The following is a 20,592-nucleotide window of genomic DNA, read 5'->3' as shown; positions in this document are numbered from 1 at the left end:
ACTAGAATGCATAAGAAACATCCTTCAGACGATATAAGAAATCACTGTGTGAAGAAATCTGATCGACAAGCAACTTCAAGGATTCCGCAAGTGATCTTCTCAATCTAAGATTTTTGCTCTTATCCAGGGTACGTAACTCGGCTGATTTAGCTGCATGTTGAGCACTCAATTGCTCAATTTGTTTGCGTACATTTGCCATGATCTGCTCCAGCGCAAGTTGGGGCTCCATGGTCGGACGTATGGTCATATCAGCCTCATCGCAATCTTCTTCCTCCTCTTCCTCATCATGCTGGACCTTTTTCTCCTGCCCATTGGATGCCTCATTCGTCTTCGGTAATTGATTTGGTGATAGTTCAATGTTGTCATGTTCCTTGGACTGTGATGTCTCAGCATCTACTGGACGTTGTGGTGTCTCGGCTGATGCTGAATGTTGTAGAGTGTCGAATCGCTCGACAAGGTTCTTGTAACGAGCAAGAACCATATCCCGTTGCTTTGAAATGTTCTCAATATCGGCTTTGAGTTCCTCATTTGAGGAAGACATCTCGGCCAAGGTCTTTTCCATTGCCTTCTTCTCTGTCTGGTGTGATCTCGCCACAGCCTCCACATTAGAAATGGACTTCATCATCTGCTCATTTTCTTGGCGCTGTGTCTGGGCATCACGCTCGAGTTCTCGGATGGTCTCGTTCATGTGATTGTTCTGTGTGCGAAGAGTAGTTGTAATTGCATCGTGTGCGCGCTTTTCGTCTTCAAGGTTGAATATGACTTCATCCTGTGCTCTTTTTTCGTTGCGAAGAGTAGATATGATGGCGTCTTGTGCCTTTTTTTCGTTGCGAAGAGTAGATATGATATTATCTTGCTCGCTCTTCTCATTCAGTTCTTTCTGAAGAGAAGACATAATTGAATCCCGCTCCCTTCTTTCCTTCTGGAGAGAGTTTATAACAAAATCCCGCTCCTTGCGTTCATTCAACAATATAGCCACTTGCTGTTGAAGTTCGTCAATGGAGCGATAGATGTCGACCTCCTCTTTTCCCATAGGATGGGTGGGTTGTTCAAGAATTTCAACTTTTCTAAGTAATGAAGTTGATGTGGTGTCTACCAGCTTGGTGATGTTGTGGACTTCCGGAATTGCGAATGAGTTATTAACAGTTGTGGACATTGTAAAGGTTGGGCTGGCAGCTTTAGCAAATCTGCCAGATTTGATGGAAGCGTTTGCTGGATGGTCCTTGATGAGGGTTTCGAGCTCTGCAAGTACTTGTCTTTCATTGTAATCAGCTTGAGCAATCTTCTCATGCTGGGAGCTTGCTGAGATAAGTGTTCGTTGTTTAGGTAGAATGTTCTCCTTGTTATGGATTGGATGTGATAGATCCAAGGAAAATTCGTGGTCGTCAGGTGTATTCTTGACAACTCGTCTTGGTGTATTTGCAGGCTGGACATACTCAGGGGCTCTAGTGTTCATTTTGGAGTTGTTTTTCGAGACTGAATTTGATCGTTCAGACATTTTCGATTTCGGAATTCGGCAAGGTGTGTGGTCTTGGTCTAATCTGTCCAATCTTTGAAGTTTGGATGCCAATCTAGAACTGTTATTTGTTCCATTAATTTGTGAAGATCCTCCTGTGAAGTCTTCGAAAAAATTGTTGAAATCCACAATGTTGGCAGAAATATCGGGCTCTCTTCTAGGGCTCCATCGATCGTATTTTTTTGCGGTATCGCGAATATCAATATCCGGACGTTGTGTTTGTTTACGCTTCAGTCTTTCGATATCCAATTCAGTTGACATGAAGCATTGCTCTGCGGAATCGTCGGGATCAAAGTAATTGAGGGTGTTATGACTGTCGTCGCTGACGGTATGGTGTTGAGTATTTGTTGAATTCAAATTGAGATCACGAGAAGATGAGGAGGAGCTGATGGAGCGGTTGGATTGAAATCGACTCTTGGGTCGTTGCGGGAGATTTTGAGAACTGGAGATGGAGGATAAAGTATCCTCGTAGTTATTGCGAGCCATGTCGTAAATTAATTAATTGATTGTTGAGAAGGTACAATGTACAAATTTTACAGATTTTAATGTTTTGAATCAAAAGTAAACAATCAGAACGCGACAAAAGGTTGTAAGAGGGACCGGGCGGGAGACGAGTATTATAGAAATCCCTGTGCGCTACAGATTCTGACTATCGCCCACTAAATTATTTGCTCTAACCGAATTAGGAAACGATCATTTACTAAGCACATGACAACGAGCTATTCACATATCATTTACATCATCTACACCATAGCTCTTCTCAATGTCTGATTTGGAATTAGACAATAAAATAGCGCTTTGGAACTAGACGTCTATACGCATTCTATCCAATGAGCAACAGATCGCAATCCAAACTTAGCAGTTGACATAGGGTATGTCTTTCTGATATCCGAATTAGCTTAGATTAGACAATCAAATAGTACTTTGAGGGTTGAACATCTGGACATTCTATCCGATGAAGTATATTTGTTTTGCCTCCACGGCAATGGCTCCCAGAGGGCCAGCGGAGCGTCATTCTCTGATAAGTGTTAAAAAACTTTCTCTATGGATAATGAACCCCGAGTTGGCATATATGTTTCTTTGGGATGCTCCAATTCAAACAAAGCAGGCCATGAAATGGTGATATATAACCAGATGTCTAGACTAGATGGCGTTTTCAATGGCAAACCCTTCACGCGTCACAGATACATATCCAGGTCTCATAGCCCCTCTTCAATATCCCGAGTCTGTTCAGGTGTTGGCTCTTTATTATTTATAGTGAGTAATGCAAGATATAGTATCAAGTATAAGATCTTATTACTCTAGCGTTTGATTGGTTTTCTATCAATTGTCCATCCAGAGCTCTCAAACATATGCTACAACTGTGCTATACTTTTCGCCTGGAGTGTGATTGATACTTCATCAATGAGTGATCAAGTATGACAGATATCAGAAGTTTTTTTGTTGGGAATAATTCTTGTATAGATAGTAATGAGTGGTGAAGTTTTGAAGAGCATCTAGTATTGAGTCTAGTAAATCCTTAGTAAATGATTAGGTTTTCGGAAGTACCCTAACAACGGCTAAGAACAAACCCCTTGAACAAATTGATCCCATGACACTCCTCATCAAATGGACCGTTACCGTTAACTGAATAGATGCGGCTGAGGGAAGACCCGTTAAACCTTGTGGTGTTGTGCTATGTTTCACGGTTGATGGTCGAAAATAAAGGCGACAGGCATTTAACCTAGTTTGAAACAATTGCAAGACTTTAGGAAGCACTTCGCACCCAAGCAGGAGGACTTACTATACTTGGCAATTATCGCTATTAACTAGAAATAACATGCCCACTAGAGAGATCTTCAGCAAAAGGACTTCACCAATCCATATACTACAAATCCTAAGCACATCATATATCAAATCTTCCAGTCTATATCGAGTATGGAGAATCGTTGGCTAGAACTCTAGCTTCATGACGTCATCTACATGAAGCACTCCCAGCCCACCCTATAATACCTGCCACACCTATTCATTGTCAAGACTATCAGATTCACATGATCGAATATCTACATATTCAAATTTAGTTTCTGACCGTTAAACGAAGGGGCTGGTAACAGACCGATACCAAAAACTCGCGTACAACGAACGATCGAAATTCCTATCTACATGAGTTCGCATTGTCACTTATTAAAAGGTTCTGTTCACTGGTAATCACTACAATAACTAGGCATAACTCTTCGACTCACAGTGACAGTGACTACCTATCAAATACGCACAGTCACCAGTACACTACAATCCCATCATTGACCCACAGGCAACATGCCAAAACTTCACCACAATTGACGCCGAGTTTTACAATTGAGACTCACGGCCTATCTTTTGGACGAGAGGCTATGACAATTAGTTCGGATTTGAAGAACAGGGAGCTCGAGGAAATATCAAATCACAATTCACACATCAAATCAAATCAAACCACCACTACCTACATAGTATTCCAAGAAATTCCAGACTTCTATCAAACAATCAATACTGATTCGTTGTTAAGCTCCCCGAAAGAGGGCATACATGCACCACCTACATTCACACAAAGGTCACGTTCATCACCAGCCAAAATATAAGTTTCCTGACCGTAAGAAGCTTTGAATTCTAGTACCATAGTTATCTTTCTTCCCACGTTCAATTCCAGACCTATTCATTCCTAAATCTGAAAATAGTTTCAATCATCTTCGATCTGACATGTCGAGTATCCTGTAACCGAATCCTGCATCATATCATCCGGCTCAAGCCCCATAAGTCGCTTCACATCTATGTTTCCTTCATTCTCGCCTCCATTTCCCTGTTGTTGAATTCGCCATTCAAAGAAATTTATATTATACATTCATGAAATCCACCCCTTTATTAGCCTAAAGAACTCTTCTTGTTGGCAAATTCCCAAAGTCACAAAACCGAAACCTTCTTAATCCTTTGCTGCTGCCGGCAAGATAATTGCAGTGCCATGGTCAGACTCACAAGTAGTACTCAACCAACGCCCGAAACACCTTTGATTTGAACTCTGACGCTCTACATAAGCATGAAATGTGTAGAACAACCAGAATAACCTGTGCCACGCCTGTAACACTTTTGTACAACAAGAACATGATGTTCAAGCGAAAAACCATCCACCCAATTCCCACATCCCCGGAATGTAAATAGCCCGTTGTTTGAGCTGCGGGTTATTTAACCCTTGTAGGAGAAAGTCAAGTCGACTAAAATTGATAGGTTTCATTATCCAGCCATCGAAGCTAAAAAAAAAAAAAAAAAAAAAAGTTCGTTAGTTTCTTTCGTAAAGTGATTCAGGGAAGATTAAATAAGGGGAATAGACATACCCCGCTTCGATATAATCAAATCGTTGTTCCTCTGTGAGTGAGGCCGAAGCAGCAATAATGGGAACTCTCCTCCTAACTTGATGTAATTCGAGATATTCCCTCTCAAACTTGCGTATCATTCTCGTTGCCTTCGTACCATCGACAAGTGGCATCTACGAAATGTTAGCTATCACATATTAACCTTCAATAGGATTAGAGGGATGACGTACTTGTAAGTCCATCAAGATGACGTCGACATTATTATTTCCAGACGTGTAGTAATCGTAACATGATTGCCCCTCAGCTGTAACTTCAGGTTTATGTAAAAGTTTGCTGAGTCTTTTATGCAAAAGCTTTGAGTTGATAGGATTATCCTCTGCGATTAGAATAGAAAGCGACTTCTTTGTTGACATAAGATCGATCATAGTTAAGAAAGGTAGGCTTGATCTTCGGCGTGCGGATGGTGGCTCGACAAATTCTTCTTTCGAATGCATTGCGAGATCGAAAAATGATGTAGTAATAGATGAACCCTCTTCGATTGGTGTAGCTAACGGAGTGCTTCCGAAAGTCGACATCGTATAACTAGAATTCATTTTCTCACTCTCATCGTAATTGCTTCCGGAATCTGAAAATGGACGAATCTGTCTAGCAGTACTGCTGGTTGGGATTTCTTGAGCACTTGAAGCAGCTGTAGCGTGTTCAAAAGGTAACTCAATACCGAATATAGTCCCTTTGCCTACCTCACTATGTACTCGAATTTGACCATTGGAGTTACGAACATATCGCGCAACTACAGCAAGGCCGATACCAAGTGTCTCTCTCACATCACTTAGTGGTTGTGCCGGCTTTTTAATTGTAGAGCAATCAGTCTCATCTAATATCTGTTCAAACTCCTGGAACAATTCATCAAGCTGTGACTCCGACATTCCGATTCCCACATCTTGAACGGTGAGAGAAATAACAGTGCTGGCTGGCCATATCTGTATGGGTTTGATGTCGATTTTAACACCGCCGACGACGGAGTTTTGGAATGCATTGCTTGTAATGTTAGATATAACCTGCCGCAACCGGGTAGCATCACCCCTGACCATTTCCGGGATGCCTTGTTGAATAGTAACGGTTAAATCTAGATTCTTTCGGACAGCTTCTTTTTGGAAAGCTGACATGACTTCTGAAACTGTAGCTGAAAGATCGAAAACATCTTTCATGGAATTCACCGGGCCAACTTCAGCTTTGGTGAGCTTCAGGAGGTCGTCAATGACATAAACCAAGGATCTTGAAGCTCTGTGAGCTTTCTCCAACAACTCGCGGGTTGGACCTTCGATTTTGTCCTCAAGGGCCATTTCGAGATAGTTGACAACAGCATTCAGAGGAGTGCGAACTTCATGACTGGTGTTTTTCAATAGAAGGCGAGTCATTCGATTGAGTCCTGTTGATTCCTTCTGTCGCCAGATTTCGATGAACCTTCCATACAGAAGACTTAGCACAGACGCAGTCTCGAAATCATCAGCGTTCCATACTTTAGAAGTGCCTTTGATAGTCTGTGTCCAGCGACTGAAACTACTTCTTGGCTCTAGATACTGTCCTTTAGCAGGCTTGATCTTTTCATAAGGGTTACCCGCCCATCTGACTTCGCGAAGTTGACCTCTTCTGAAAAAAACCAAGAAATCATTCCCTCCCGTGCTAAGAGGTATGACTAGTATCCCAGCTACAGCGCTGATTCCTGGAGAATCTTTCAGTTTCGGCAAGTCTTTTGTAATATTGTGCGTGGAGTATATTTCAGTGAAGTGGCGAGACTGTAGGTATGCAAGAATTGTCAATGCCTCGCGATAGGGGCGAAGTTTTCCAATAGCTCGTGCTTCATCCTGAATATTTAAAAGACCAAAGTCGGCATCGAAAACTCGTAGTAAGTCGTCGGAAGATGCCGCAATAAAACCAGAAGGTGTCTTTCCTGGATTCTGACGTGGTGCTTTGCGAGCTTCAATGCGTTGATGCATCAACAATCGCTGAATATTTGTTGAAGCACACTCTCCAATATTTCTGGCCACTATGTAAGGGATAGCACAGTCAGCTTTTCTTGTTCAAGACAAAGTAAAGTGGAAAATGATTCTTTTGAACACAACATGTATCTGATGCGTCTAGAGACAATAACCAATCTCGCTAAACAATCTCAAAGAGAATATGACAGCTCGGAGAATACTCACGTTCACGCATTGGTAAAGTTACGCGGGTGCCATGGCTGCCATACCCATGACATGCAATAAGTCCCCAGAGATCGCCATCAATTACAATGGAAACTGACATTGTCGAACGTACTCCCATATTCGAAAGATACTTCAAATGAAGTGGCGACATGGCGCGTAAATAAGCGTGCGTTAGATCGAGGGGCTTTTCAAAATCTGACTGATCACGACAGACCTATCGTATTGTTAGTAAGGCGAAGTTCAGCTTTGCTTCAGAAAAATCAAGACTTTAAACATTCTCTCACGATTTTCGAGCAGTGTATTGGCGTATTTATTAGCTGGGGTATTTGAGGAGCACGTGTCCAAACTGTTGAGACACATTGAACTTGATGTTCGAATTCGGCGGAGTTGATTATTGTGGCTTCTGGCGCATGGCAAGAAAAAGTAAAAAGTAAAACGGTTACATGGCCACCATCTACACAAAAAAAACAACAAAGTAATTAAAAACTTGCTCACCAGTCGTGCGGTCTCTTCATCTCGGTCATGAAGCATTCGGATCCTGTTAATCTTATATAAATCCCGAGCTTGTTTAGGGATATCCGAAGCTATCAATTATAAGTTATCACTAATCCGTTTAAAAAGGGGGGATGAAAGGGGGAATTAATCCAAAAACGAACCTGGAAAATGCAGTCCTCTAAATATATCATCACTGGCTTTGGGATTGAGTAACTCAGCCTCCACACATCCATTTTTGGTGGAATCGAATCGATAAAACATGACTCGATGAAAGCCGGTCAAGTCAAATATGAGGCCCACCAAGACGTCTTGAAGCTTTTGAACCGAAGTACACGCAGCAAGTTGTTCTTGTGCTTGTGTCATAGCATTAAACACTTCCAGAGAACCGACAGCATGCCTACCCTTTCGTTTTGCAATCTGCAAGACGCGAAGAGGTTGGCTTCCACTGGAGATACTTTTCAGTCGTTCTCCAAGTACTGTTTCATTGTCGATAGTTCGCGTCGGCAACTTGGGTAAATCGTTCGTGGTATTATGAGGTTCATCAGAAAAAAACATTTCGTCAGAAAATGGTTCAAATTCACAGATGATCAAATCATCTGTGCCTTTAGATATATGAATCGCACACCAAAGATTTACCAATCCTGTGTGTGCAACAACCGACATGGAGAAGACATCCAGCTTTGTGTCGGAGCATGGGTTTTTGGTGACAGCCCGAAGAGCATGATCGACTCGTGCGATAAAATCTTCGCGAACGTCAACGCCAAGAAGGTCAAGGAAAGAATTTAACGAGAAAAGCTGTTCTGGAGTATATTTCAATATTTTGAACGCATTTTCGCTGGCAATCCGAACCATGAGATCTCCCTGATCATTGTATCTCAGAGCTAGCAATGCACCATACTGTTGAATTGCTCCTGGAATGTGTATAGGTTCATCTTCACACTTGAAAAATGTCCGCTCCTCAGTGCTCACAGGTTCGCCGGGGGCTATGCCTGGGGGACCCGATTTCGAAGGGATCAATTGTGAACGTTGCGATATCTTCCTATCTTCATTCTCGGCTGGGCCTTCACCACCGCCAATTTCTGTTGAGTAGTCATGTATTGAATCTTTTGGTAATCTGCGAATTTGGTCATCGGGAGGTATTGGTGGGTAAGGCGGTGGCAAGAAGTTCGTTTCGCTAGAGCCATCGGAATGGCTTTCATCATTCAAAATGTCATCTTTATCGTAAGGCTCTTGAGCCGAATTAGGACCTCGACAGCTTGAATTTGATGATGAAACACCTTCGGTATTCTGCGAGGCTAATTTTGTATCGAGGTCTCTTCCATTGACAAGATTTCGAATGGGAAATATCCGTTCGACTTGAAACTCTTCAACCGATGGGTAAACCACCGACTTGGAAGGTGTTGTATCTATGTTGGACATCATTCAGCATATTGTATCCTACCAAGCAGAATATTGAATATTGAAAGTGTCCATCTCTAAACGCTTGGTTGACGTGTAGAAAAGAAATTGTGATCAATATAGAACTGAGATCCATCGGTGCATGGGGGCTAATTTTATTTGAGCAAAGTCTTGGTCTAGCTTGAAGTCTAGAGAGACCGCTCGACGAGCGATCCCATGGTTAGTCGCGATGGTATGGAGATCGAAGTGAATCCCTATCGACACCAGCCACGGAAAATGCTCCGTAATGACAAGGATACCGAAAACTTTATGCGTGAAGTGCATGGAGCTCTAGAATGTAGAGAAGCAAACAAATCTTTAAAAATGGGCTCGATGGGAGCAATTTGAAATTTTGTACAGTATATCTCAGTTACCCCTCCTCCAAATTCATCAAAGCATACCAAAGTATTCATGAAAGGTGGAAAGTGACAAGGCTAAGATCGTGCGTGACAAAGACGAGAGTTCATTATCATCTTGAATTTTGATAATGGAAGATTAAGATTTTGCCTCATTGTACCAACAACGAACCTACTCCATATCTTTTGACGAGAATCGTTATTGATCTTTACTTCAACGGCGTATTGTGTAGCCAAAGAAGACGTCACTGTATAATTCATACTCATCATTCATCACATAGGAGATAACCGCGTAGAGCAGGATCAGAAATTGGGAAGATTATACGAGTATCACAGTGTGTTTGCCATTTACTTTCTAGAAAGCCTATCATTGAAGCTTACTAATAATACTACTGCAGCAGGACAGGACGTATGTGGCCCGTGCGAACGGGAAGCCGCGATGGGATTGTGCAATATTTGCCATTGGCATCGGTATCGGTTAATCCTTTCCTGACTCGCTGCGTAGAATTCCAAATTCTGCGTAGCTTTTGAGACGACATTGAATCTAAAATCTTTATAATGCTGACATTAGCTGTCATAGAGACGTTACTTTTCCCAAGTAATGGTTTCAAGTTTCACGATATCTATCAACCTCCAAGTTTTGGAGGATCATGAAAATCAAGCTAGACCTAAAGGTACAAATCTTCCCGTGCTCCGTGAATGGGGTAAATGCACTCTCCAAAGTCTATTAGAGTAAAGATTTGTTACTTATTATTGTTATTACAGGGGCTTCTATCAAAAGTGGTACTTCGTACATATCAAAAAAAGAAATCAAACTCAGCCCAGATTGCCTGGATTTCTAGATAGTCAGCTCAAAAAATTCACACTGTAGACGGATATCATCAAACTGGTGAATAAGATGGTTAAAATACATTTCGATGAGGAAGTAGTGAGAAAGAGCTCTGAAGATCGTGCCATTTAGATCATGCTGCCTTCTGCGTAAACAAACTCCAGAGTACCTCTACCCATGCTGACCTTTCAAGATGATCCATGTATGACCGTGTACGATGTGACCCGATATTCAAGGCTAGGCTAGAAGCTATCAGACCTACATCGCATCGTAGAACAACACCTACGTACAGTAGCCAGGCTCTAGGTATGGCCCGTTAGACCAAATCCAGCTGTAACCTCACCGTTTCTGGCGGTTAGCTCTCGGTCGACAAATAAACAAAAATTATCCATCTCCTATTTCCTATTTTCAAATGGAAATCTCAGCAGAAACTTCCACATTCCAATTCTCTCGGGGTGCGATCCACTTTCACAATCCACTCAATCATGGTAGGCCAAATCCATACAGTGTGGAGGTTCCTTCGCTGGATCCTTTCCCGATAGGTAGGTCTGGGGAGCTGACTTCCTACCTAGCATTATCACTCGGACCTCCATTTAAAGTTTATCCTTTGGAGATCCGGACCACTTCATCCTAGAAGACAAAAAGGAAGCAACAATATATATTCATCATAGCTGACGCCAGTAAGTGGCAGAAACCCTTGCTGCCTTTCAATCTTCATCATATTCATGTTTTCTTCTGAATTCTGATCATATTTGAACTCAGAGCTGAACATATTGGGTTGACCGAATGCTCGAATATTTGATGTAAGATCTTACGAATTCAACTTTCATCCGCATTGAACAAAAACTATCCTAAAAATTACATCAAGATTCTTCAATCACTCATCATTCAAGCTTCAGATCGATCGAATTCCATTCACTCTTTCCTCCAACGTCACTTCTTCAAGCGCACCCCAAAAAGAGGTATTGATAACCTAGAAATCTGTACAGTACCGTAGCGCAACATATCATTCGCTGGCTAAATGGCGTCGTATAAGCCACACCAAAAATTTATGTCAACACCTTCCGAGAACATTATTTCAAATTTCAACACAAATATGAATACTCCATTTTTAATTACAAAACTCGTGATTTTTTAGTGATTCACTACCAATTGCCGCGCCTCAACGGTCTGGAATGTAAAACATCAAAACTTAAGTTGTGCGTGGAATGCGATTCCCGATTTATGGGATCCAAAGAATGCGGGGAATCGTGATATCAACATTGACCAACGATCTTAAAACTCATTGACCCTCGCCCCCCTTAAATTAGATAGCAGCTCGATAACAGACGATAAAGATTGCCACTTAAGATGCTACTCATCGCCCCAATATTACAAGTCATACTTTTCTTATCGATCGCATCCTCCTTCGCTGTCTTAAATCCAGCTGGAAGTATCGGGTCCAAAGCGACCGCCCAAGATGGAGCATGTATCAAGCCAGACGGTAAAACCTTCCTCTTATCTCGTTCTGTCGCTCCGTACTAAAGTGAAACAAGGTCTCTGTGCCCAAGCACCCTGTTGTAAAGACTCGGGTTTAGAATGTCAACTAGACGGTCATGGCATCCATTTTTGCAAATACGAAAAAGATAATGCGACTCCGACTACAAGATCGACATTAGATACCTTCTATGAGATTCTTCTAGCATTTGGGGGAAGGGCTGCGACGGTTTTGAATAATCTCGCTCATCAGTCTAAACATCAAGAGTTTGGTGAAGCTTTTGGGATGAAAATAGAGGTTTCTTTGAGACTAGGTGGTGAAACTATTACTGCGAAGGAATCTTGTAGTAAAGCCGGCTGTACGTATTGACCCTTCCAGAATTCAAACACTTCTTAAAAACTCACGACTGGGAAAATAGCATCATGCGATTTTCACAAAGGCGAACACTGTTGCCCCTCACTTGTTTGCTACATGTCCAGAAGTTCAAGCATGAGTGAATGCCGTCCACCTTCCGATGTAAAGTCTGAAGATGAAGAAACTCTGGATGTGTTGCGGAAACCATATCTGTCACTTGAACAGAACTCGAACTTGAACTCGAATATGGATTCTGAAAGTCTTGAGCCAGAGGAAGAGAAGAAAGAAGAAGCAAAGAAGTGGGATTTTCTCGAAGTAATTAAAATGCCCCCTAGACTAGACGATATCACCGCATTACCCAAGTGTAAACCAATGAACAGTAAGTTCTTTCTTCTTGACTTTCTTGAAAATTTGAGATTAAAAAGAAACTAGTGAAATGCAATCCCATAAGCGGCATCAGAGTTTGCTGTCCAGACTTAGACTGCATACAAGTAGGTCCCGCATATGAAGACTTCGGATGTAGGCAAGCTCTGGAAGATCAGGGCAAAGAGGGAGCTGCAACATCTCCATATAACGAGAAAATTGGCGGTAAATCACAGTGGTTTCTTGGTGGCTGAAAAGTCCGAAATCTAAAATGATTGGGAAGAAATCGAGGGGGAGAAATGAAGAAAGTGAGAATTCTGACGATGATGAGCTTCTATCTTTCTAGTTTTTCAATGGGATGGTATAGGCGAATTGGTGTAAAGGGATATTCCAGGAAGAAATGCAGAGAATTCTGGTAGTCGGTATTAGCGAATCATGTGCCTTTTTGGATTGAAGGCGTAGCAAATTGGGATGTTGTTAGTTGGCTCCGGTCTTGAAAGAGAATTGGAGGTTCACATTCTATACTAAGGAGCTCCTAAATCGTACCTACAATAATGCAACAGTAAGAAACTCGGTTTTCGAGGCGTCTTTATGAATGGAATCTGTCTGGAACATCGAATTGAGTGATAAGTCACTATTGGATTGAAGCATCAACATTTTCTAGGCCACTGAAGTCAGTTCAACAACTCAATATTCACTTTGCTTTCACATTTTATTTTTTATCTTCAAAAACGATAATAAGTTCTGAAGTATTCACTCGACTAGTACTAAACCCATAAAAAACTTTTCTCGTCCTCCAAAATCATAATTTATTCATCGTTTCTACAACCAATTCTGTTCGATCTATCCCCAGATCAAACCATCACATCAAATCTACCTCACAAGCCAATTCCCTGATTTCCACTTTAACGACAACAATGTCTTCACCAGAGAAGCCGCCGGCTGAGAAGACCACAACTCCTCCTCCAACAAACTCAAAGAAGCCGTTCTCTTCACCAAACGAAATGGTCACTTTTATCGTTGGCACAGGCGACAAACAAGAGACGTTTCAGATCCACAAACAAATCGCATGCGAACATTCGGAAGTCTGGAATCGTGCTTTCAATAGCGTATTTGTCGAGGGACAAACGCAGATTTATCGTATTGAAGACACTGGCCCTGAGGTGTTTCGATTATTGACGCAATGGGTTTACCAAGAGAAGTTCGACCATATTCATTCAGACTGGGATGTCAGCCACAGCGACGATTTCTTTTCAGCGGTCGAGTGTGTCGACGAAGATAATGTGCTGCTACAGCTTTGGGTCTTGGCCGAAAAATTCCTACTTCACCGACTTCAGAATTATACTATGCGCGTTCTTTGTAACAAAGCCTTAGTTTGCAATCGGTCTCTGACTTCTTACGATTGTAGATACGTCTATGATAATACTGCTAAGGGCAGTGCTCTTCGTCGCTTTGTGATTGAGCATAATTGCTGGTGCAAAAACCCTAGCTTCCTTGACGGATATTTGTTTTCTTACCCAGTGGAGGCGTTGGGTGACATAATAAAGGCCTTAAAAAGACAATTACCTGAAAATGTTAGGGCAAGGAAGCTTTCTCAGATGATTGGGGACAACTATCTGGTTGAGGAGAATCCAACTACCGGTAAGCAGTTCTCTCTGTAACATTTGATATCATAACTAATTGAACAATAGAATCCTGAATTGTATCCGAATCGGCAATTTTGCGAAGCATGGCTGCGAAGGGTTTCTCTCTGGTCGATTGACTAGACTCGGACGACGAACTTCCAGTATTGTGCTCCGTTAATAGCGCACACAGGTTACTTCGACGCGAGAGACTGTTGAAGGATGTTTTCAGCTGTGAGTTCGTTGTGTACACAGGCTCATGTGGATTGATATGGGTTGCCATTGGAGGTAGGAGGAGATATAATAGGTATTCTGTTCCTCACGCATTGCGGCAACACACATGTATGTTGGCCTAATAAAGTAAAGTTAAGCTAAGAATGTATTCTTCCGACAATATTTTCTGCTTTTTTCGTGTGAACTTGACCTGTTTTACCAAGGAGTTTGATGCTTCGGTGAACTATACATGATGAAGACTATGATGATACTTCCTTTTATTCAAGATTGCAGGCCTAACATTGTTTGAAAAGTCTTCGTGCTACATCAATTAAGCTTCTATAATGACCAGAAGATTCACATCAAACATAATTACTCGAGACAGAAACTTACACCAAAATTTTGGCTAAAATGGCAACCAGGTGAGACGCACCTTCTTCAATTCCCACAAACTACTACGTATGCTCACCTCTAGAATCACCAAAATTGACATAATTTAGCTTTCTGATTTCCGACTTTCAAGAACACTACGCATCGATTCTTCGTGTCGATTTATAACACGCATCTTGAGATGGAAAGGTCCTATTTTTCTTTCTTGGGAGGGGACTCTAGTAAGGATTGAAGGGTTCAGGACCGGAGATAAGAGAACAGGAGAACACCATTTCAAATGGTCAGAATGAGGATGTGTACACCTTTTCAAAGGCTAGACAGCATGCGATTGTTACATGTACACATCCATAGGATACAGAGCATTAATTTTTGCCAAGAAATGAAAAGGGAGGGGTTGAGTAGGAGCTTTAATCCTATGTGAATTTTCCAGGTAATTCACAATATAGATAACTTTACAATACCTCCTCGCCCATTACCTAGGATAAAATTACTACTCAGACCTATCAAGTCCCCAATTCCAACCTAATATAATTTCCAACACCCATTTAACTCAAAACCAGGTATCTGTGCAGGTGTTTCTCAACTTGAGTGATGGACCCCAGCTAAGATAAATAAACATCCATCCCAGGCCACATACTTCTTCCTCATCTTCTAGTCTACGTTTCTAATACTCTTGGAATCTATGCTCCGAACATTGAAACTCACTACATTCTTTCTATTTACCAAATTGTCATGCGTGAAAACAGTAGTATCTAGATATACATCGACCTCCCACGGCGAAATAATGTTTTCTTTGTACGTAGATAAGTAGGTAAGCATACCTACCTAAATAACACAACATCACATCCACTCCCAAAACATTCCATCCCAAACTTAATCGTGTTCATCAAACACTTCATCTGCGAGTCACAAATCTTCTCCCCACAGCAAACAAAAAATCATAAGTAAGTTCCGTTCTAGCTAAATTGAACCCCACTCTCCCCTCCCCCCTTTTATTTCTCCATTTTCCACTCTAGCCGAACGCAAATATTGCTCACCCATCTAGCTATTGTCAAGAAATAAAAATCGATATTGTCACTTCCATGATCAATGGATGAATCGAATGTATTCCAGAACAGAAACAGCAGAGATGTATTCTGGCCTGTGATTTTTCAAATCCATCGAGGAGTTACTTAGCCCCATTTTTCTATATCATGGGGTATATTCCTGGGACTAAATAAAATGCCAAATTGGTTCCTCTACGCCTGATCTCATATCTGCATCCATTTTCCCAAGTTAAATACAGAACCCCAAACACCGCGCTTAAGCAAAATAGCCTTCTCGTAGGTATCTTTCCTCCATTCGCCTTTCTTCGTCCCAAAATCCCAATCAAATACACCCGACATCTTAAAACATTAACCCCGCAGCTCCTACAGCCACAACTCCCATCAAAACACCCCATCTCAATTCTCCTTCCCTCCCCCTCCACCCCACCACACTACCTCCCGCAATACTACTTCCCACACTCGTAACTCCACTCTCCACCGTATCACTCGCTTCCCCTTTAACCTGCTCTTTCACATTGTCTCTAAAAAATTCCTCTTTATCCCCCTTCCCCCCATTTACAACATTCCCCGCTGGCCAATACTCACACACTACATACCATCCCGGCGTATCATTTTCCCCTGCACAATTGGTGCGCGCGCAACCGACAGATGTGGTGTTTGACCAGACTAATTGTGTAAAGTGACCTGTATCTTCGCTAAAACCTGGAGAGGAGTACGAATATTTGAGGCGTTCGAGACCCCAAGCGTCGACGGATGAGGTCGCGTTGGGATAGCCGGCCGCTAGATTTTCGCCTGTCGGTCCGCCCTGGTAATGGGTATTAGTTATTTGTTATTATTTTGGAGGCTTGAATTTATGAAGTGTCCAACTTGGGAAAGGGGACGGGAGACAGAAAAGAAGGACTTGACGTACAGAATGTTTAAAGTCACAACCTTTCGACCATTCCTTCGCTATTTTCGCACTGGTATCATTCCACTCCAAGTTACTAACATTTTGTTCTCCCCGATAGAAATTATGCGCCGCGATCATATCGGATTGGAATTGAGAATCAGAGGTGTATGATGTAGAAGTTGGTTGAGAGGCTGCCGATTCCGTGACTGTTGTAACAGTTGTGGTTTTCGCGGTCGCCAGAGGTATCAGGAAAAGCAGATTTATGGGTATGCGGATACGCATTGTGAGATGTGGTTTTGTAATGGGCTTGTAAAAGTGATTCTATGTAAACAAGAGTATCTTAAAAGAACTAACGTTACAGTGATAGCAAAAAAGTACACCGTCGCAGCAGAATACACAAATATATATAGCAAATACCCTCGCGTCAGAAGCAAGAAAAGTCGTGAGATGAAAGTGAGGTGAAGTCTGTGGTCATCGACATCATATAAATCTCACCCCAAGTCCTGTAAGTCCTCGCATATATGCTCTTACTTTTGATTGGAACCCAATTTTCATCAGTCCTATAACTCCGAGCCTGGAAAGTGTAAACCAAGGACAAAAAAGTAGCAAATGACCAGCATTGCCTCACCGGTGTACAAAGAAAAGATCCGGAGAACCCTTGGCCATACATTCACCTTTTTACTTTGATTCCCGACCCCACTAACCTTGCAAGCAACCTCCACCCAAAAAGAAGCCCCCATCTCACATCGTTTCGTTATATTAATCATGTTGTGCTGGTGCCAAATGAATGGATGATTTGCATTCATTTACTTGTTTCTTGATTTCGTGTCTCGCGAAGCATGGTTGGTCGTGAAGAGGCGTAATAATAAGAAAGATCCAGACCGAATGACTAAGCGAGAAAACGGGCGCTTGGGGGCTATGACGTAATACCGCTGTTCAATCAATTGCACGAAATCCGGGGAGAAGTCTTAACTCCTAAGGGTCCGCACTTTAAATTCTATTGAAGAATACCTAGTAGATAGTACAATTTGTTAATGCCCAGTTACTCAACGCCGCTTCCATTCTTTTTAGACTATTTCAGTTGAAAATCTTTTTAACATCTAAGGCAATTCATCCACATTTCCATTCAAACCATTGGTATCATTTGCCTCTGGAGTGAAGTCCTTAACATCCAATTTTTCAACAATTTTATTCCAGCCAAATGTATCCTTGAGCTTTCCTGCTTGAATTCCCTTAAGGGTGGTGAGAAGCTTCGCGCAGATAGCACCGGGTTCTTCGGAGGATGAAGGGATATATTCTGTAGTTTTGTTATCGGAGTAACGAGTTATGGAGCGAATTGGGACAAGAGCAGCGGCAGTCCCGGCGGCCATTACTTCGGTGAAAGTGGGGAGTTCTTCGTATTTGATCTAGAAGATGAGGGTTAGAATAGGTTGGATGTGAAATGGAGGTAATAAAATGGATGGGACATGGGAATTGCACAAAAAAAAAAATGAGGGGAGGATTGACTAACCGAGCGAACTTCCGTCTTCCACCCAAGACTCTTTCCGATTTCCAAGATACTATCAGATGTTACACTAGCAATAACATTCTTACTATCCGGTACCACCAATGTAATGGAATCTCCCTCCTTCTTCGCGCCAATGAATCCACTTGTAGAAAATTCGTCGATTTCGCTGCGCGTTTGACTATCCAAATGCAATGTTATACCATATCCCTCGTTTCTGGCTTTATCACTCCATCTCAACACTGGCGCGTAGTTTCCTCCCACTTTTGCGCTTCCGGTTCCGTGTGGTGCAGAACGATCGAATTCTTCGAGAATCAAGCACTTCACTGGGTGTACACCATGGTAAACGCCTACTGGGAGGACATAAACACAGAAAGTATATTCCTCTGGGGGACTCAATCCCAACTGAGCACTGGAACCAAAGATCAAAGGTCGGATGTACATGGCAGCGCCTGTTTCATGAGGTGGTACATATTCTGCATTCAAAGAGACAGCAGCATGTACACAGTCCATGAAGACATTCTCAGGAACAGGAGGAATGGAGATGAATTCTGCAGAGTGGGCTAGACGAGCGGCATTTTTGGTAGGACGGAAAATGGTAATGGAGGAGTCTCCGGGAGTGCGGAAAGCTTTCATGCCTTCGTATGCTTGTTGGCCATAATTGAGAGCGGGGGACATGCCATGAAGACGGAGGTAGGGATCGGTAATGAATTTTGGAGGGGTCCATTGGCCGGTTTTAACTGAGTAGTGGGATTCGATGTGACCGTTGACTGAAGGAGGAATTAGCTTTATGTGGACGAGACTTTTGACAGCAGTCAATTGAGTAATAATAGGAAGGCCAAGACAGAGAAATTGATATTACCTTCACGGAATTTGAAGCCAATGTCACTCCAGTCGATTGTGCTAACAGGGGGAGGAGGGAAAGTCATATTGATTTGCAAAAAAAGATCTGATGGGAATTGCTTTGAAAGTCAAGATATCCAGAAATTTGGAAGTAGCACAGCAAGTATTTAAGATGGTGAAGGATTCAAGATTGATAATATTGAGTCGTTCAGTGTTTCCACGGAGATGTAGTAAATATAACACAGTCAGCTAGCTCAAAAAATATTTCATGTTTCCGAGCTCGGAGAACGCGGGGCAGAAATGACGGAAGGGGAGGAATGATGCTCCGAGATGTACCTGAAGAAATGGGGGTGGAGAAAAGGAAATGTTACAGCTTTGTAGCCAATTAAGATACGATCTTGAATGAATATGAAACAATCAAATAGAACGAATAAGAGTCTTGGAATTAATTTATTCGAGGGACGGCGATTGCTAAAATAGGAATTTATCACGCTATGTACCTATGTACCTAAGTAGGTAGGTAGGTACTTGGGAATGAATTTGTCGAATGTTCGACGAGGCCGTTTTCTCAAATTAACATTAACATTCATTACTTTGAATTGATGCTTCTCTTTTTCCTTTGTTGCTGACATCTCGAACAACGCTACGAAGTATCCATCGAAACATTCGGAGCCGAGTTCAATTCAAGAAGTTGGCCCTTATTCTGTACCGTTAGCCAACCAGATCACAATCATCAATACAAATAATAATTCCTCTTCGGTCATAATACAGCATGGCTCGAAAGCCGCACTTTACTCTTGCGGGAATAGCTGTAGCAGCTTTTCTATGCATATTCTTTGTGCTCACATTTCGCAATCAAAATCATGGAACGAGAGCTGTCGATTATGGCACAGAGAGCGATTATAACGCTGAATTCCCTCTGGATAAAACTCCAATTCTCGTCGATGACAATCTTCTTCATGGAGCAGCCACTGCCCCTAAGCTGGAAAATGCCACGTTAAAGTATGTCACCCATCTGCAAAATACGGTTGGAATGATGTGATCTTTGTACTTATTAACATTCTCACCCTCTAGAGCGGAACTCGGCCACGCAGCCTGGAAAGTTCTACACACGATGATGGCCAAATTCCCCGATAAGCCTACAGAAGAAGACAGCTCGGCTTTGAAATCCTACATCCATCTATTTGCGCGCCTCTATCCATGTGGCGACTGTGCGCGACATTTCCAAGGGCTATTGAAGAAATATCCACCTCAAGTGGCAACGAGGAGTACGGCAGCGGCGTGGGCATGCCATGTCCATAACGAAGTCAATAAGCGTTTGAAGAAAGAGATATTCGATTGTAGTAAGATTGGAGACTTCTACGACTGTGGATGTGCCGAGGATGGTGAGCCGGGGAAAGCTGGCGAGGCAAAGACTCAGGTTAAGAAGGGGGAGGGAGAGGGTTTCACGCCATTGGAATTGGATAAGGAAGGGTAGGTTTTCCTTGAGCTTAAGCGTCTTCTTGAGAGGATGATGTGATGCTAATAAAATGGGTGTAGTTTGACTCGGGGAGGTTAAAGCATTTGGAATTTAGTATTAGTCCAGGAAAGGAACTTCTCGTCTGGCACAAAGCACGTTTATCTGATTCTAATTCTCAAGAACAAGAAAAAGCTTGCCTCAGTTCTCTTACAACTATGGGGATACAAGATCATGTATGATTAGGAATCGAGGTCAGGAACTTATCGAAAGAGGGC

General features: G+C 42.2%; 8 protein-coding genes across 8 annotated transcripts; 4 read left to right on the top strand and 4 right to left on the bottom strand.

Moving 5' to 3' along the window:
- Window position 1: 1 nt before the first annotated feature.
- EAE98_005410 (uncharacterized protein) lies at window positions 2–2,002 on the bottom strand (the record flags this gene model as incomplete). Its single annotated transcript, XM_038953032.1, has 1 exon — window positions 2–2,002. One exon carries the CDS (start codon window positions 2,000–2,002, stop codon window positions 2–4), a length of 2,001 nt encoding a protein of 666 aa, XP_038810874.1.
- Window positions 2,003–4,111: 2,109 nt separating this feature from the next.
- EAE98_005409 (uncharacterized protein) lies at window positions 4,112–9,044 on the bottom strand. Its single transcript, XM_038953031.1, has 6 exons — window positions 7,697–9,044; window positions 7,536–7,624; window positions 7,041–7,254; window positions 5,067–6,883; window positions 4,858–5,009; window positions 4,112–4,773 (listed from the first exon to the last, which is right to left on the bottom strand). Exons 1-6 carry the CDS (start codon window positions 8,955–8,957, stop codon window positions 4,635–4,637), a joined length of 3,672 nt encoding a protein of 1,223 aa, XP_038810873.1. The 5' UTR covers window positions 8,958–9,044; the 3' UTR covers window positions 4,112–4,634.
- Window positions 9,045–9,739: 695 nt separating this feature from the next.
- On the top strand, window positions 9,740–10,199 carry EAE98_005408 (uncharacterized protein; the record flags this gene model as incomplete). Its single annotated transcript, XM_038953030.1, has 3 exons — window positions 9,740–9,805; window positions 9,909–10,060; window positions 10,094–10,199. 3 exons carry the CDS (start codon window positions 9,740–9,742, stop codon window positions 10,197–10,199), a joined length of 324 nt encoding a protein of 107 aa, XP_038810872.1.
- Window positions 10,200–11,255: 1,056 nt separating this feature from the next.
- Window positions 11,256–12,605, top strand: EAE98_005407 (uncharacterized protein; the record flags this gene model as incomplete). The annotated part of the gene is made up of 4 exons (XM_038953029.1): window positions 11,256–11,640; window positions 11,693–11,992; window positions 12,053–12,367; window positions 12,421–12,605. Exons 1-4 carry the CDS (start codon window positions 11,508–11,510, stop codon window positions 12,603–12,605), a joined length of 933 nt encoding a protein of 310 aa, XP_038810871.1. The 5' UTR covers window positions 11,256–11,507.
- A 663-nt stretch (window positions 12,606–13,268) lies between these two features.
- Window positions 13,269–14,334, top strand: EAE98_005406 (uncharacterized protein; the record flags this gene model as incomplete). The annotated part of the gene is made up of 2 exons (XM_038953028.1): window positions 13,269–13,992; window positions 14,043–14,334. The coding sequence occupies 2 exons, from the start codon at window positions 13,269–13,271 to the stop codon at window positions 14,048–14,050; spliced, it is 732 nt and encodes a 243-aa protein (XP_038810870.1). The 3' UTR covers window positions 14,051–14,334.
- Window positions 14,335–15,962: 1,628 nt separating this feature from the next.
- Window positions 15,963–16,793, bottom strand: EAE98_005405 (uncharacterized protein; the record flags this gene model as incomplete). The annotated part of the gene is made up of 2 exons (XM_038953027.1): window positions 15,963–16,427; window positions 16,533–16,793. 2 exons carry the CDS (start codon window positions 16,791–16,793, stop codon window positions 15,963–15,965), a joined length of 726 nt encoding a protein of 241 aa, XP_038810869.1.
- Window positions 16,794–17,611: 818 nt separating this feature from the next.
- Window positions 17,612–18,944, bottom strand: EAE98_005404 (uncharacterized protein; the record flags this gene model as incomplete). Its single annotated transcript, XM_038953026.1, has 3 exons — window positions 17,612–17,917; window positions 18,022–18,785; window positions 18,878–18,944. The coding sequence occupies 3 exons, from the start codon at window positions 18,942–18,944 to the stop codon at window positions 17,612–17,614; spliced, it is 1,137 nt and encodes a 378-aa protein (XP_038810868.1).
- A 686-nt stretch (window positions 18,945–19,630) lies between these two features.
- EAE98_005403 (uncharacterized protein) lies at window positions 19,631–20,416 on the top strand (the record flags this gene model as incomplete). The annotated part of the gene is made up of 3 exons (XM_038953025.1): window positions 19,631–19,860; window positions 19,933–20,331; window positions 20,398–20,416. The coding sequence occupies 3 exons, from the start codon at window positions 19,631–19,633 to the stop codon at window positions 20,414–20,416; spliced, it is 648 nt and encodes a 215-aa protein (XP_038810867.1).
- Window positions 20,417–20,592: the final 176 nt, after the last annotated feature.

This window comes from Botrytis deweyae, assembly GCF_014898535.1.
Source record: "Botrytis deweyae strain B1 chromosome Unknown BDEW_010, whole genome shotgun sequence".
Taxonomy (NCBI): domain Eukaryota; kingdom Fungi; phylum Ascomycota; class Leotiomycetes; order Helotiales; family Sclerotiniaceae; genus Botrytis; species Botrytis deweyae.
Note: the sequence above shows the minus strand (reverse complement) of the source record. Positions and strands in the feature narration are given on the sequence as shown.

What these genes read in the sequence shown, in the direction of transcription:
- EAE98_005409 (XM_038953031.1), bottom strand. Translation starts at nt 8,957, where the DNA reads ATGATGTCCAACATAGATACAACACCTTCCAAGTCGGTGGTTTACCCA. An exon ending in ATGAAGAGACCGCACGACTG is followed by an intron (nt 7,255 to 7,535) that starts GTGAGCAAGTTT and finishes ACAATACGATAG; the next exon opens with GTCTGTCGTGATCAGTCAGA. An exon ending in TTTGATTATATCGAAGCGGG is followed by an intron (nt 4,774 to 4,857) that starts GTATGTCTATTC and finishes TTTTTTTTTTAG; the next exon opens with CTTCGATGGCTGGATAATGA.